General features: G+C 49.7%; 1 protein-coding gene across 5 annotated transcripts in view; it reads right to left on the bottom strand.

The window, feature by feature from the left end:
- The window catches only part of ZNF516 (zinc finger protein 516), a 106,442-nt gene that overhangs the window by 52,397 nt on the left and 36,252 nt on the right, over positions 1 to 17,793 (bottom strand). For all 5 annotated transcript variants that reach the window (XM_082641005.1, XM_082641006.1, XM_082641008.1 and 2 more), the window contains exon 2: positions 6,094 to 8,069. In XM_082641005.1, coding sequence (XP_082497131.1) covers positions 6,094 to 7,858 — 1,765 coding nt within the window. In that variant the 5' untranslated portion in view covers positions 7,859 to 8,069. The remainder of the gene's footprint in view (positions 1 to 6,093; positions 8,070 to 17,793) is intronic.

Below are 17,793 nucleotides of genomic sequence, written 5' to 3' on the forward strand. Positions count from 1 at the left end.
GTCAGGAAGAAAATCCAGAATATAATCTCCAGAGTCTAACGTGTTTCACAGCATAATAAATTCCTTCTGGAAGGTCGGGGATGCAGCAGTGTGTTCCAGCAAATATGAGCATGCACGCCATGCACAGATGACCAACGTTGGAAGAATCAGAATATGATAAGCACACTTCTAAGGCACTATTCTCATCATGATGCAATCTTCCTGTGATAATTCGGAGGCATATCAGGGGACCACAGGGCCAGTGAATAATTACCGTCATCTCCGTGCGCATGCTGACAGAGATGCTTCCGGTTGCTAAGATGCTGACTAAACCACAGGGCATTCTGCAGTCGGCTGTCAAGTGCATCTGGATATTTTTCGTAAAGAGCTTCACTGCACTTTCCTACTGAATAAGAATTTAATAGGAGGGTTTTCAAGTCTCACTTTATGCCCAACTAAGTACATTCCTCGATGTTCAGGACAGCCGAAAATACTAAGGGTGGTGCCACCCTCACGTCTGGCTGAAAGGCATCTGTCTGCAGTTTACGGTCCCTCTTCTGTAATCTGGAATCAACCAGCTCTTCCTTGATCTCCATCTCTGCTGTCCGGATTCTCCTTGTCACCGGTCCCCACCCTGGTGCTGTGCTCCAGCCGCTGGCTGGCACATGGCAGACAGCATCCCAAGCTCTGTGGCCTGGCACCTGCGGCCGACCAGCCTGCGTATGGACATTTATTAGGTATCGCTCAAGATGCCTGTGGGATGAGGAAACTGGGCCCGGCGAGCTGGACTGAACAGTGTCCAAGGAGAGCCGACCGCCTGATTTCACTTGTACCCATTCCGAAGGCTCCTACTCAATGGGGGGCCCCGGTACCACGTAGGACTGACACCGCCCAGGATCACAGGGTTTGTACTTGTACAGGGTTGTTCCCAGACGGGCCTGCTGCTTTCCCCCAGTCACAGGGATTCTACTTCCCATCCTCTCACTTTATTCACGTTCTCTCCTCCTTGGTCTCCTACCCCGCGTTCTTTGTGGTGTCATTTTTAGCCTCTTGGGCGGGGTGGGGGGAGGCACGGATGAAGCCCTGCGTTAAGACAAAAGTCCTTCCCCATCACTGAGCCTCGGAGATGGGAACCGGGCGGGGCTGCAAACAGGTCCCAGCTTCCCTGCTCAGAACATGCTCGCCCTGCACCAGCACGACGGTGGGGAGAACCCGTCCCCTTGGAGCGCCTGCTCTACCGCAAAGTACACGCCAAGAATAAGCAACAATAAAAGCCTCCCGTCCCAGCAGGCCCGGCCGCCCCTGCCAACACCCCTCCCAGGCCCACCTCACACTCCACACTCCGATCTCTGTCCCTTGATTCGCCCTCAATCCTGCTGCAATGGGAGGACGTGTAACAACACTTCCTCCCTAAGCTGCTCTGATGACCGTCCATGGTCTATCAAAAAAAAAAAAAAAAAAAGAAGAAGGTTGGCCGGTTAACCTTTGGGAGAGCTGCATGACCACAGCCTGGCCCGTGTGACCCGCGCGCACAAACGCGGACGGTCGGTCAGTCTCACAGCACGTGCTCGACTAACATAATCAAAACACTGTGGCTCTTCTTGCAATGACGACAGAAAGAAGATGAGCTCTAACGTCCGAGACTTTGCCCTGGTGGCAGCAAGCGGAGAGATATGAGAAAGTGGAGGCTTTCTGAAATAAATCCATGTCTTCCTTCTAATCATCTTTTCTTCCCTGGACTATATTTTTTATTTCTGAAAACTCTCTCCTTACTTCTTCCAACTACATATAACGCTATGGCACTTGCTCTAAGAACTTTTTATTCTATTAGGTTGAGCCATAGGGTTTGTCAGTCAAAAACAATCAAATAGGGCTTCCCTGGTGGCGCAGTGGTTGAGAGTCCGCCTGCGGGCGCAGGGAACACGGGTCCGTGCCCCGGTCCGGGAAGATCCCACCTGCCGCGGAGCGGCTGGGCCCGTGAGCCATGGCCGCTGAGCCTGCGCGTCCGGAGCCTGTGCTCCGCAATGGGAGAGGCCACAGCAGTGAGAGGCCCACGTACCGCAAAAAAAAAAAAAAAAAAAAAAAATCAAATATTGCAATTTTGTATTTGCAATTTCAAAACTTGGGGTTTTACTCTCAATTAAGTTACAATCAGTATCCAAAGATATAGAGAGAGGGTGGGCTCAACAGACGATACGCTTGATGCGACAGAAATTAGAATAACAAAAAATAGTCAAAACCGAGGATATACTGTACAACACAGGGAAACAGAGCCATTATTCTGTAACAACTTTAAATGAAGTATAATCTATAAAAACACTGAATCACTATATTGTACACCTAAAACTAATATAATATTGTAAAGCAATTATACTTCAATTAAAAAAATACCTGGGGTAGTCACCTAACTTTTAGCCAAAACAGTATGCAGATAAACAGTATGCAGATAAACAGTAGGAATGGGTTCTGCATCAAGGCAAGGCCCCCAGCACCAGGCAAGGCTTCTTCCAAGGGCACCACGTCTTATAGTACAGGGACTTCATGAAGAGAGTCCTTTGAGACACAGTCAGCAGGCTTCTACCACTCCTAAGTCATCCTAACGCTTTCTAAGCAGAATTCCACTTTGGCCTGTTGACCTGTCCTCAGTAATAAATTCTGAGCACCATGACCCTGCTTTGTGTTTGAAAATGTTAATTTTTCTAAATTTCAACTAAATGCCCTTTCAGAGCTCCTCTTCCCTAATTAAAAGGATTAAGTTTTGTGAACTCCGAAAGGGTACTTTCTATCAGTGCCACGTCACTTTCTCAAGGAAGATTGAAATCTAGCTCCGCAACACAGTTTAAATTATTGAATTTTATTCACAACTTTGCTCTTAGACTATTTTAAGTCTGTAATGAGGGCTGCTGGGAGCCGGTCTGATGTGGAAATAAAGGTAATGGGACAATCAGAGCTTTCCAAAGGAGGAGACGCAACACTCGACAAAGAATATTTCATGAAAAAAGCAAGTTTCTTTCAATTAATCTGATAATGCAAATTGCCTCTAGATCCAGGAGCAGCATTCAAATCCACCCCTGGATGTCAAAAAATCTGTGGGGAAAATTATGGCACAATGGGATTTACTGGAAGGGGCACAAAGATCTGAACTCTAATGTCAACTTTGCTACTACAAGTAGCCGGATTCACTCTTCTGAGAACGAGCATGACCTTCCGTCCCTCAATATCTACATGTTTCCTCTAATCATTTTAACCGGTCATCCCATCAAGGTTCTGAGAATTTATTAGAGTCATGTCACTGTTGAAAGATCTAAGTCATCTTTTAGTGACAAGAAAGGTAAGTATTTTCCAAAGCTGAAGGCATTTTTTAAGGAGAAAGGCTCACTGCAGATCAAAATAGAGGATTCAACGTACCCATTTGCTCTTCCAAAGTAGCTGCTTCCAAGGCCTTGCCAATCCCTGCTAATGAGACTGCTTTGTGAGTATTAAATCCATATAACACATCTCTCTCCTTAAGGGGCATCCATGAAGCAGCGATTTAATGCCAGCTAGAGCATTAAAGGCCTGCCACGATATCAAGTTTGTGTTTTTAGGAGGAAAGCTACTGTCCTCTGGGGCTACAAAAAGTGACCCGTGCAGACCTACAATGTTATTCAACATCTTATGCCACTGTCATGCCATAAATTTCTTTTTCTAGTCTCTCAATAAGCTGCACTATTCTGTTGTCAACTCGTTACACCCACACCATATATAATCTTGTTATGGAATCACCTGAGATATCACATTTCTCAAACAGTTGATTAATACAGAGAAAAGAGATATAATCTCATTAAAAACTAAATGATAATCTCTAAAATTTAATGAACCTGAGAAAGAACAAAAAGAGTAAATTCCAACTTACAGTGAACGTAATTTGATCTTTCCCACATATTGACATTAAAAGCACTACTGAATTAGCTTATTACTAATCATTTAACTGCCGTCATAATAAATGCAGGTAAGGACAGCTTTTCCAAATATTAAAAATATTTGTCCTCAAAGTAGGAAAACAATTAGTGGCAGCTTTAATACTTCATCCAATGTACTCCAAAAAGTAGCCATAGTACTACTGGAATATGACCAGTAAAATCTATAGTTGTCATCAACATTTTTTAAAAGGAAAAACAAAAATTAATCTTCAAAAATGCCACCCAGGGGGTCACAATTGGGTTCCCCACATCTTACGTGACAAGCTGCTAGAAGAACCCAAAAAAGCTCACAGAACCAGCACTGCATTTTCAGAGAACAGTATATTATACTGCTCCTTCCCACAGGTTAATGACTAAGAAACGAAATGCAAGATAAGAGCCCCCGCTCTCCGCAACTAGAGAAAGCCCGTGAGCAGCAACGAAGACCCAACGCAGCCAAAAATAAATTAATAAAAAAAGGGGGAGGCTTCCCTGGTGGCGCAGTGGTTAAGAATCCACCTGCCAATGCAGGGGACACAGATTCAAGCCCTGATCCAGGAAGATCCGCATGCCGCAGAGCAACTAAGCCCGTGCGCCACAACTACTGAGCCTGCGCTCTAGAGCCCGCGAGCCACAACTAGAGAAAGCCAGCGAACAGCAACGAAGACCCAACGCAGCCAAAAATAAATTAAATCGATTATTTTTAAAAACGTGTTATTTTCATTTACCTACGTACATACATGTGCAGATTCAGCATAGATTGATTGCCCTTATAGGAGCAAAGAAACAACTTTTTTCTACACTTTTACTGACTCCACATATACTTGAGTGTATCAGATGCTCACACAATACGTTGTATAGACCTGTAATAATTAAACTCTGTTCAGGAGAATTGACTAAATCTTTAATAAGGGAAAGATGACATATGTTTGTGGGTTTTTTTAAGACATGCACAGGGGCAGTCTTCCTCACTACAGAATATAAAAAGCCCAGCTGAAGCACTTGGATCTCTATCGCCTCTGACCTTTCAGTACAAGCAACATCCATTAACCAATTTTCAGGGAGAAGAGAAAAACATTCCTGGCTACGCGGAGAAGATTACAAGTTTGTAACTGAAACATCACCTTACACTTAAAAGAATTACCCAAAACAAAAAATTATGAAGAAAATATCGAAACGTTTAAAAATTTAAAAAATAGGAAAATGATGAAAATAAAGTTGGCCAAGCATCTTTAAATATTTACATAGCTGCAGTTTGGAAAGTAATCTGGTTCCAATTAGCCGTCTCTAAACCCACAGGGTTACTTGAATCTAAAGAGATTAATTATAACTGCACACAATCCAAGGTCCCTCTTTCACTCAGCTGTCTGGTGCAAGGAGAGGGGTGGAGGAAAGCATGCGTGCCCCAGCTGATGGCGAGAAGAGAAGGGCACATCTTGGAGGGACTCCATCACCTGTTCTTTGCTCAGAAACGTCTGATGCCCCAGAGAGACCATCACCTACATAGCCAAAGGTGCGAATTTATGCAAACACTATGGGCAGTCAGCAAACAGGAGCCTCAAGTGGAACTGACAGGAGCTCCAAGTACACACTGGGCACAGACTACCTGAGTACAAGTCTACCAGAGCCTGGGACGCCTGGGAAAAGGCACCAAGCGCAGGGTTATCTGGCTGTAGGGCCACCAAGTAGGAGGCTACCTGAGCACCAAGACTATGTGGGCCTGGGAAACCAGGGAGCCGGGTCACCTGGGGCACGGCTATTTGAGCCCAGATTCCCTGACCATGAGATCCTGGGCAAGGATTAGCTGGACTTGGGTCACCCAGGGACAGGGCTACCTGAGCCTCAACTACCTGGACATGGCTGATGGGCGAACCAGGACTACCTGGCCTGAGCCACCGGGCGGCGGTCTACTGGGCCTGGACTTCCCCGGCTCAGGGCCATCAGGCCCAGAGCTCCCTGAGCCTGGACCACCTGAGCGTGAGCCACCCAGGCAAGGGCTTCCTAGACCTGGGACACCTAGTTATGGGGGCGACCCAGACACAGGGCTACCTGAGCCCAAGCCAGCTGGACATGAGATACCTGGACAAAGGCGACCCAGGCAGAGGGCTACCGGGACCGCGACCGCCCGAGTCCACCTTACCCGCGCCTGGACCACCCGGGCGCACGTGCTCACCTGGTGCAGGGTGGGCCGCGCCCTCCTCTCCGCTCTCGTAGGCGGCCTCGTCGGCCAGGCCGGAGCCCGGGGAGTCGGCGACGGCGCAGGCCGAGCCGGGGCTGCTGGGCTGCGAGGCCGAGTCGCCCTCGCTGAGCGAGCCGCAGCGGGCGCGGGGCGCGCGGCCCCCGGGGCCGTCGCGGTCGCGGCGCGCGCGGCGGTGCACCCGCGAGTGCAGCACCATTTGGTGGTACGTGCGGAAGATCTTGCCGCACTCGAAGCACTCGGACGACTTGCCGTGGCCGGCGGGGGCGGCGGCGCGGCGGCTGGGGCGCGCGGCCGGCCGGGGGTCCGGGGGCCCGGGCGCGGGATCCCCGGGCGCGCCCGCCCTTTTGCGCGGGGGCCCCTGCGCGCCGGGCTCGGGCTCGCGCTTGCGCTTCTCCTGGCTCACGAGGATGAACTCGCGCCGCTCCTTGTCGAAGGCCACGTCCCCAGCCAGCGCCTCATCCCACGCCGCGTACTTGAGGTACTCGGCCGGCTCGGCCACCCTGCCCCGCGTGGCCAGCTGCCAGGCCTGGTAGCTGTTGACCGGGTCCAGCTCGGCCACGCGCCGCCCGGCCTGCCCGAGGGCGGGCGCGCCGGCCACGGGGCGCAGGTTCAGGCACTGAAGGAAGAGCTGCTGGGAGTCGGCGGGGCCGGGCGCCGGGCCCTCCCCGACGGGGGCCCGTGGCCGGCCGGCCTCCACCCGGCGGTGGATGGCGTTGTGCGCGTTCAAGCTGTCCAGGTTCGTAAACAGGTTCCCGCACTTGGTGCAGACTTCGTAGAGGCTTAGGCCGGCCACAATCATCTCCTCCTGCACCACGTTGTTGATGGTGGCGATGGGGTCCAGCTCGCTCCGGGGTTTGTTCTTGCTCCCCGCCTTCGGGCCGTGCGCCTTCATGTGGTTTTTCAGGAACCACGGCTCCTTGAATCTCCGGCCGCAGATGTGGCAGCCATGGTCGAAGGAGCCCCTGTGCTTCTTCATGTGCGCCTTCAGGAACCAGGTCTGGCTGAAGGCCTGGCCGCACACCTCGCAGGGGAACTCGCCGGGGGGCAGCTCAGGCTTGCCGTTCTCTGCGAAGGTGTCGCCGCGGGGCCCCTGGGCCGTGATGTGGTCCTTCTCGATGTGGCTGAGCAGGGACTCCTCCCGCAGGGTCACGTAGCTGCACAGCCGGCACTTGAAGGGCTTGTGCGCCTGGTGCACGTGCTGCTCCAGGTCCTTCCTGCGCTCAAACTTGCTCTTGCAGAAGGAGCACTGCCCCGCCGCCGCCGCCGCCACCGCCGCCTTGGCCTCCTCCGCCGCGCACGCCGCCCCCTCCGCCTCCTTCTTGCTGCTCCTCAGCAGGATCTTGCCGCTGTCCACCTGGGTGGCGCCATTCAGGATCTTGTTGCAGGCCGAGGTGCTCTTCGTGGGGCTGGCGCAGCCGTCCAGGCCCTCGGACACGCGCGTCTCGCCCGCCTCGGGCTCGTGGCCCTGGATCAGAGTCCCCGTGCGGTGGCCGCGGATGTGGATCTTCAGGTTGCCCTTCTGGGAAGCCCGGTGGTCGCAGTAGGGACACTTGTAGGGCTTCTCGCCCGTATGCTTGCGCATGTGCTGGGACAAGGAGCTCTGGAAGGGAAAGCTCTTGCCGCAGATGCAGCAGCTGTGGCTCAGCGCCTTGTCCCCGTCCGCCTCGGGGCTCCTGCTGACCCTGGGTGGGCTGGGGCCCCTTCTCAGCTCCATCTCGGCCTCTCGGGGGCGGTCCATCTCGACGACGACGACGACGACGACGACGACGACACGACGACGACGATGGCTCGCCCGGCCGGGGGCGGGGCACGCACGGCGCTCGGTCACGTGGGCCTGCGTCTTATCTCTCCATGTTCAGGCGAAACTCCCGCTTGCCGGCTGCAGAAGTGCGCCTGCGCCGCGGAGGGGCATGTCTTACCTAGAGAGCATGGTAGAGGGCAGCAAGCACCTGGAACAGAAAAGACACGGAGATCTTAGGAACCAGGTTTCCCAGCATAAATAGGAGCCCGGTAACGTCCACGGACAGCGATCTGCACGCTCCTCCTTCAGAAAGCCAATCCCGTCCAAATTAAAGAAAGGAAGCACCCACGGAAGTTTAAACAGACGTACGAGCAGCTGCTTCCCTTTAAAAAATCAGTAATTAAATAATAATGACTGATAAGAGTTGTGTGCTAAATCATTAAAATAAATCATTGTAAATGCGCACTAGAATAATTTTTTATCAAAGATATCCAATGTTTAAGGAAAGACTGTGGTGAGAGAATTCGTGGGAGTGTGCGGAACACGGGCGACGGGACAGGAGCGCATCTGAGAATGAAGGACAGAGACTCAGGCCAGGCAGAGGATGGCAAAACAGGGGGCACGTGCAGCACACGTGAGCCGCGAGGAGGGCGTTCACAGCCGGAAAAGGCGCTTCACAAATGTATCTTTGTGTCTCGGTGAAACATAAATGACTTAATTAAAGAGAGGCAAGGAAGGTCAGGAGCAGAACCCTGAGGTCCTTCCACATCTGGGCCTGAATCTGCTGCTCCAGCACCTGGCGACCCACGCCGGCTGCCCCGACGGACACCACTCCCAGGGGTGTGTGACCGCCAGGCCGCTGCCACCACGACATTCAGTCTTCGCTGCCTCTTAGATAAAGCCCAACCCCCCCGGCTGGCCTCACAGTGCCCTTCCCGACCTGGTCGTGTCCCTTCTCTCCTGCACTGGCCACAGGGCTGAGTCCCACCCCAGTGCAGACACCCTCCCGACCCCGGCAGGTCCTCACATGGGAGGCGGGGTCTGAGGCCAGCAGGAGCAGGGGTCACACTGTGGGGTCACTGTCGCTCTCATGCTTGTCCACCCCCTGGAGAATGAGGGGCCGGGGCAGCTCTGGGCTGCTCCTCCAGACGCCTGGGCGTCTCCCTCACCTGTGCACAGGCGAAGGGGAAGTGGACGGGGTGGCCCAGCGCTGTGCCTGGCACGCGTGGGGCAACAATCTGGGCTGCAGGGAAGCCAGCCCAGATGCCTGTAAACTGCCAAACAGGGCCAAGACAGTACACACTGACAAGCAGCTATCTCAGGAATTTCCATCTGACTCAACGATACGGAGAATAAAGAAAACAGCTGACCAGAAGGGATGTGAGAGGTAAAGTGTCTTTCTGGACGGTATTTTGATGGGTATATATATGTATAACTGAGTCACTTTGCTGTACAGCGGTGATGAACACAACACTGTAATTCAACTACGCTTCAATGAAAAAAATTTTTTAAAAAGCAAGCAGGAGTGGGGCAGTGGGGAGAACGCCGCACACACAGGCCCCTGGGGCCCAGTCTGTTTATCCTTCTTATCTCTAAACAGAAGTAACTGAGTTAATGATTCTGAGGGTCTCCCTACTGGGGGCTCCAGACTTGCACAGAGAGGCGCCCCGATGGACAGATTTCCTTTTTTAAAAAAGCTGTAACATGTAGAAAGGAAGCCACATTTTTTCCAAAGTTTCAACGTCAGGCACACTAAGAACTCATGTTTGAAAAGCAACAAAATGTGAAGAAGCTGTGTGTTTCTGATTGTCAAGCAGACAGTGTACAATGCACATCGTTTGGTCAGAGACGAGGCCAGGCAGCAACGCATTGTTTGCTCTGGGTGGTCCGACCTGCCATGTTTTCCCCGGAGCCGACTCAGAGAAGGATGCTGATGGTGGAAGGCAGGGGGCGGGAGGGTGTCACCCAAACATCCCCAGGGGTTCCAATAGATGACACTCTATTCCTCCACTCACCATGAGGGACAGACGCCTTCTGAAAAAAACAACACAACTCCTGTTCTCCAAATGCCTCCTCCCAGAGACCCACGCCAGAGGCAGAAATCTCATTTAGATGATGTATTCTCAAACTTCTTTCGGGAAAGCCTCATGCTAGCAAGTTTCCCAGGCACCTAAAGAAACCAACTCAGTCTGAGCAACAAACTCTGGAAAGCAGCAGGAAGCACAGCTGCTCAGAGATATTCCTTACTCTTTACACCTACTACGGAGCCACTCCCACACCCCAGGAGAGAGAGAGAGAGAGGTGAGACGGGAAACTCCCAATAAAATAAATAAACAAAATCTCCCCTAAACTTGGATAAACAAATGAGATGAATAAGAACACTTCTTCATGACAATTTAAACTAATTTGTTTTTTCCACGGCTGCACATTATTCATGATGATTTTATCAGACAAATGATGTGCATGCATCCCCTGCCATCCCAGGGCTTATTTCAGTCCCCCAAATGTTGAATTTGATATAATACATAAAAATATAAATGAAACATACTATTTACATTTAACTTAGTGACCTAATCTGGGTACAAAAATCTTCGGAGTTTAAAGAACCGTCTAGAATACATTTACAGAGGAAAAAACAACTACAACACCAGAAATTGGTGTCTCTGAAGTAATTTGACAGGCTTCACTGGACCACTAAGTTGGGTCATAAAGGATGTTACATGTCAGAACTTCTCCAGTTCACGGGAATTAAACATCTGAAACGGGAGTCCCGTCCCCCGTTTGCCAGCGGGTGAATTTCAGAAGGTGTCCTTCACACCCAGGCGTGCCCTCACCTGTCAGGTGCCGAGAGTCAGGAAAGGACATAAGGAAGCCGTGTGACACCGAAGCCCCTTGCAAGGCACTTTCTCCGAGTGCCACTCAGACCCCCAGTCACAGTGCAGAGCGAACAGTCCACGGACAATAAAACACCTGCCCAACGGGGCCTCGCTTGTACTACCAGGTAGCATCCCGGCTGGACGAGCCCAGAGCAAAGTGCAAAGAGGATCAGATGTGAGCACAGCCCCCCTTCTTCCCATGGGGGACCTCAGTCTCTTCTGCACATTTAAAAAGGCTTAGCGCTGCCATCTTTGCTACCAGAGAAATCCACATTCCATTTCTTCATGACAGCCTTGATGTGTAAAATTTCTGATTCCCCAGCACCCCCAAACCCCCAGCCAAAGCCTACACACTTCCCCTCAAGAAACCCAAACGCTAGAGAATATACTTTTCATTTCTTATTCGGGCTTCCTGCAAAACTTGCTTAAAAACTCGCAAAGGCAGCAGAGCCCTGCAATTTACAAGAAAATTCTCAAGCAAGGGCCTTCAGGGTACCCGTGAATCAGCACAACCAGCTCTTCTTTCTCTTTTGTTGTCCACTTCTCTGCCCACCCCCATCTTCCAACACTGAGCCCTGCTGTCAATCTCTGTGAGAATGACAGGAGATGTCTTTTTAAAGAACTTAAAAATATGTGGAGGGGGAAAATGGAAAAATACCATAAGGGTGATGACCACTTAAGCTCAAAACACCATTATCTTAAGGAAATCATAACATCAACAAAACTGGCTCCACTTGAAAGAAGCCACTAAGTGGTCCCCTTCCTGAAGCCCACAGTCGACTGGCAAAGTTTCTTGCAAACCTTTAGAGAAACAGTCAAAAAGGAATTCCCCACAACTGGCTTTCCTTAGTCAGTGGACAAATCAACAGATCTTCGTGACCGTTCTTTTCAGCTGCAGACAAAAATTCTTCTCCCCAAAAGAACAAGAATGGTGTCCTCAGAACTTCCAATGTGAAAATGCAGGGGGGCAGCCGCCCCAGTTAGAAGACTTAGGGGAACCTTATTAGCCCCATAACCCACAGCACTAACTGACTCTATACTTTAAAAAAAAAAAAAAGCCCACCAGCCTCTGTGAGCCAGGAGGGTCTCAAACGGTTTGTCAACATTGATTGGGGTCTCTGGTGGTGAGAGGTTCTCATCCAAACACCGCCCCGTGATAAAGTGTCACACTACCTGGTTTCAGCAAATACATTCCGGTGCCGAGCTGTCCCTATTTTATTCTCACAGGCAAACGCACGCCGAGTGCGACTTGGTGTTCCAACTTTTCCTGAAACGCGTTAACCTAAAGATAACTAACCTTACAAAACGTGTCAGTAAATGCTAGCTTTTTACTCAGACCAGAGCGATTAAAGAAAGTCTTCTAGCAACACAAATATTAGGAGGTAAAGGGGAGAGAAAATCCACACGTGTGTTTCAGCTGGCATACGACCCATGAACATACACACAGCACAGCCCCATTTGAATCATATTTTGCCCATAATGAACCACAGTTTTGTTGTTATTATATTACAAACTTTTTCCAAGGCTGTAATTGGGAACTTGCCAGACAAGCCTGTAATTTAATTGTTTAGGCATAAAAATGGCTTGCTGATGAGGGTTTTAAAATAGATTTCCAATGCATCTCTCCCTCTGTGTGTGTGTGTGTGTGTGTGTGTGTGTGTCTCATAGGGATGTGACAAACAGTCTGAAGCTACTTTTTTAAAATGCCTTCCATAATTTTGGAAATAAATTTTTTTGAAAAATTTAGGTAATTTCATGTTACATAAATATTTATATATATTGCCGATATAATTTTATGATAACAATTATAACAACAGGAAAAAGTAAAATGCTTATTACAGAAAATATAAATCTGTATTCATAACATAAAATGCATTATCGTGGAGATGGGGAAGGGGTTTAAGACAGGGCAAAATATAAACGTTTTGAAAATAAAATACGTAGCTAAACTTTAAGACGTCATCATGTGAGGGCATAAATAAATAAAGCACCAGGTCTAAATGCATATATGTAAGGGCACTGCCATACCTTAGAGAGATTCTTTCTTTTTGATTCTTTCTTTTCATGCCTGCACAGCACAAATGAAATAAGGTGATTTTCTCAAGACCGCTTACACTCACTGGATTTGGGATACATTTAATCTGTGGGTAAAGGTTTCAAGGAATAAACCACTTCTGTAAGTGAGGACCCTGGGCACTGAGTCTTGGACCTAACAGAAGGCAGAAAAGTCACTTCCTGCAGCATCCCTGGTGACCTTGTGAAACAGTGTCAAGGACCCGGTTATCTCCACCTGCCGACAGTAACTCCCTCCAGAACAAGACCTGCAGGGCTGGGATCCAGGACACACACCAGAAGGAAAAGCCCTGTGATGAAGCTGTCAGATCTGTAAGAATCCACGTGGGACAACAGTCCGTCATTGTCCCGCACGCCCTCCCGTGACAGCTCCCACAGTGGAAGCCCCACGGCACAGTCGCGGGGCGAGTTAACGAGGGTTTCATCACAATCCCTGAGAGCTACTGGGCACCAGGCCACTTATGGGGCCTAAGGGCAAGGATAACTAAGCAACAGGCTTGGCTTCGAGGGACCCAGACGTCAGAAGGAAACACGTAACCACACAGGGAACAGCAGCGGAGCAGGGAGGGAAGTGATGACCTGCCCTAGCCAGGGGTGGCCAGATCTCCCCCAGAGAAACCCAGGTGCGTGTGGGCCTAACTAGCCTTTCAAGCAAGCCCCAGCCCTCTCACCCACACCCAGGGGTAACCCCATCATCCTGCGGGCTGGACCTCCAATCCACACTTGAATCCACACGCTCTCCTTCATCTCAAACCAAGATTATCTTCCCAAATGCAGAGCTGGGCAACCTCTTTGAGGCTTCAACCCTCCGCAGGCTTTGCACACCCTGAAGATGAGGCCCAAACTCCCCCAAGGGGGCTTCTAAGGCCCTGAACCCCCGTATTGCTGGGGTCCCTGGGCCCCCAGCCAATGGCTGTTCACCTGCCCCACACCCCAGCTGGACGTGCGTTCACTCCCACCTCGGAACCCTCAGGTATGCGGGTCCCACCCGCCGTCCACCTTCTCAGGTGTGGTCTTTCTAAGAGACCCTTCCTGACCCCCTTTGCCCTGTGACCAGGTCAGGCACAGTCCCCACCCCCCAGCCTTGGCCCGATCCCAGCTCGTGCCTGGACGTGCTTCTATTACCGCTTCTTTAACTGGTCACTCGTGTGGGAGGCATCCTACTCTGTGAAGGCAGACCCACCAAGTACCACTGAGTCCTGACACCAGCGCAGGGGCATCACGGCACCACGAGAGGTGGTCCAGACCGTGAGCTCCGAGGTCAGGCTACCCGAGATCTAAACTCAGTTCTGCCACTCCCTGGGATCAGCTGTGTGACTGGGAGCAAGTGTCTGAACCTCTCAGTTCCCCAGTCCATTTCTTCATTTTTAAAATGCAAGTGATGGTAATGAGAACTGTATTACAGTATTTTTGTGAGATTTAAAGTAATGCATGCAAGGTGCAATGTTGAGCACACAGCAAATGGCCAATATATGGTAGGTATTATTATAAATTAATAATTGCTAAATAAATGAATGAGATGTCAGTGCAGTACCCAAAGATACCTAGTCACTGGCAGTGACACTGTGTGGTTTAATAAATTCAAAAGGAGGAAATAATAGTTTAGGAAGCTACATTAGAAATAGCTAAATAGTAACCCACATGTATTCACTGGGCCCTGACAGGTTCACCACAGAAGTTATTTAATACAATTATAAAGTATTCCACGAACAGCTATCATCATCCACAGCACACAAGTGCAAACCTGTCCCAGCTCAAGACTCCATACAAAGTCAACTTTAATATAGACTGGGTATTAGACCATATTTGAGAATTACTATTACTTTCGTTAGGTCTGTAACACAGGAGAACTTTCTTAGTTTTTGGAGATGTGTAATGAAGTATTTTAGAGGTGGTTTACAAAAGAGAGGAGAAGGCAGATATATCACAATGCTAACAACTGCTGGGGCTAGATGGTGGGTGTATAGATATTCATTAGTTACTCCTTCCATTTTTATGGGTTTTGGATGTTTTTCACGAAAGAAGTTAAAAAATAACTCCCACTTGCAACTCCAGTAAGTAGCACAATGAGAAGCAGAGATGCTCTGGGACAGCCCGATGGGCCCTCCCCCATCCCCATCCCTCCCCTCCCCCTCCCCAGGCCCCCAGGAAGCTCAAAAGTCTCTAAGGAATGCACTTTGGGAAAATTACCTTTTGTTAAACTCTAGTATTTGAAAGTCAAAGAAAGAAAAATCATCTGAATAATATGAAACGGTCCACATGAAAGCAGTATTTTAAGAGGTTGTTTGCTGGTGTTCCAGAGGCTTGCCCCGAGACATTCAAGGGATCTCCCCAAAGCTCCATGGGGCCCAGCCTTGGTGCAGACAGTGCAAAGTCAGCCATCGCAGCCAAAATGAAGCAGCCATGAAGACATGGGCACTGGGGAAGATCCTCCCATCGCGTCCCAGGGCAAAAATCCAGTAAGGCTGCCGGGGTTTATCTTCCCCAGTTTAAACAATCATTTTCTGACCAACTAAATGTGGCGTTGTCGGGGGAAAAGGTAGAACATCCTGTATTTTTACGCAGTAAGCATCGCTCTGACTCTACAGGAAACCTTGCCATTTTCTGCTCTGTGAGGTAAACCAACACCAAGCAAAAGCCCAACGGTTTTGTACTGATTCCCTCAAAACCATCGAAGTCAGTTCTGTCGAAATCATATCCTGGAAAAGGAATCAGAAGGCTGATTTTTTTTTTGAAATAACCTCTAATATTGAGAGTCATCTGCATAACAAAACAACTGTGCAAGTTTCTTTAAAGGGAACCCAAATCAGACTGCAGACCTCAGGGGGGCTCGAGGGGCTGTAGGACAGCTGGAAGGGGCGTTTCCCACACCGGGTCTGTGGCCTTTCTGTCGACAGATGCAAAGCCCGATGCGCGTGCTGTTTGTCCAATACGTCTCTTCAATTCCAGTTCATTAATTAACCACGTCATGACACTAAGAGATCGTTTGGCTTCTCCGACGCCCTGTGGTCTCTCTCCTTCTCTCTCCCTTGGTCACCGGGGGAGAGGGGGGCTTCCGGGAGTCAGAGGGATGGGGGCTGAGCTCACGGGGTGGGGGGCCACTGTCCCCGGCGGGGTGGGGGGAAACAGGAGAATTCGGGAAATGTGGGGAATGGGTGCTATGGGGAAGATGCCCTTACAAAGAACACAGCTCAGGGCAGACAGAAGCCTCAAGATATTTACAGGATATTCTGGCCCCAGAAGGCAGGTCATAAACTTTAAACAGTGGCCTCCTGGGGGCGGCCGTGAGGCAGTGAGGCTGCAAGGCCCGTGGGTGCTGCTGTCAGTTTCACATACTGCTCGTTTGTCCTCCAGCAGACAATGCAACGGGCCTTCCCAGTGACACTGCGGTCCTATGAGCCGTGAATTAGAATACACCATTAACATCCTGCACGAGCTTATCTACTGCGGAGACAAAAAGCCCATTCTGTGAACAAATGGGGAGAAAGTCCACAACAACTAGGAGTTCCTCTCCCCACTCGCCAATCTGCCCCAGATTAACAATCCCAGGCTTATAGTCCCCAGACGGGGTCCGAGCCGCCCCATGAAGTGGTGCATTCACTGCCTGGAGAGCCAGGGCGCTGATGGCAGAGCCAATCAATAATCCATTATAGAGCAGACCCCATTTCCATCTCATAAGGAGAAACGAACGCGAGCGACCAGAATGGCAACGTTCACGGGGGGGGGGGGGGTCCACCCCGCCTCCCTCACTTGGGCAGAAGGACACGAACCCGCTGTCCCAGAGTACGGGGGAGGCTCAGGTGGACCCGGAAGACCTGTTTCCAAGCAGCCAGAGAACCGTGTGTTTGGACTTTTCTGCCAGAAGCACTCGTTTTAAAGGTAAACCTCAAAAACGCTTTGTTCAGGACACAAGGTGATGTGAACAAAGCACGGACACAGTGGTGACAAAAGTCCATCTTCTGAAACAAAGGTGTCCTTTAAATTATTTAGCACCCCCAAATAAATCAATGCGAGTGCCAGCATGAGTCCCCAAATGTAACTAACTGTCCATAATAAGGGTTTATTGCGCAAACTCCGCGATCATTGAAAAGCAAGACTTGCTTCCATTCTGTACCTCAGACCACAGCTTTGGAATCATTGCTCCATTTACAGCAGAAACGCAGAGAGGACCTAACCGTTATTCCACAAGTAGGTTATCTTCAATGAAGCTGTTTACCACAATTTGTCAAAAACCCAGTAAATTCCTGGTTGAGCAGAGAGAGAGGCCATCTTTAGCTCCAGAGAGAAGAACATTTCCTCACGGTAAAGACAGTATACTGAGATACTTGCTAAAGAAAATACAAATTAACATTAATATATAAGCTGCCCACACGTCCTTACTAAAATACAAAAATTTGTGGTCAAATCCGACCTTACAGGGGAACAACCAAAGCAGATGAATACACAAATATAATTCTTGATCACATTCAGAAAAGGCCAAGAATAAATGGGGGAGCGTGCGTTTCCATATCCTGGAAAATCCAAAATGGTTATGGAGACTTAATAAAGAAGCATCCACGTGAAAATAAAGGCAATGGATTTTGTTTAAGTAAAGAAGCATCCCTTTACTTGCGTTTTCTCCTGCTCTCCAAAATGAATACCTTACTGATACTTGTTATTTACTAGTTCCTAAGTCTCATATTAAGTAGTGGCCTTATCAATCTATTTGTCCTTACAAAAGGAAACTTCACAAAGCCGGAAAAAAAGAAAAGTCACAGGAGCAGGGGCTTGCTCTGTAATTTTCTGCAGATAGGTGTCCTGCTGGAGCCCCGGGTCCACCACAAAGAGCTGAGATCTGGCAGTAAATCCAGCTTCCTGGAGGGGCCAGCACTGCCGGAGTAGTTAATGATCTTGTCAACATTTCCATTAAGAGCTGCATTTCCAGAAGCTCAGAACCGCATCTCCCCCAAACTGGGCGGCCATGAAATCTGTCGTCACCGAGGG

Source organism: Mesoplodon mirus (genome assembly GCF_964341445.2).
Source record: "Mesoplodon mirus genome assembly, chromosome: 13".
Classification (NCBI taxonomy): domain Eukaryota; kingdom Metazoa; phylum Chordata; class Mammalia; order Artiodactyla; family Ziphiidae; genus Mesoplodon; species Mesoplodon mirus.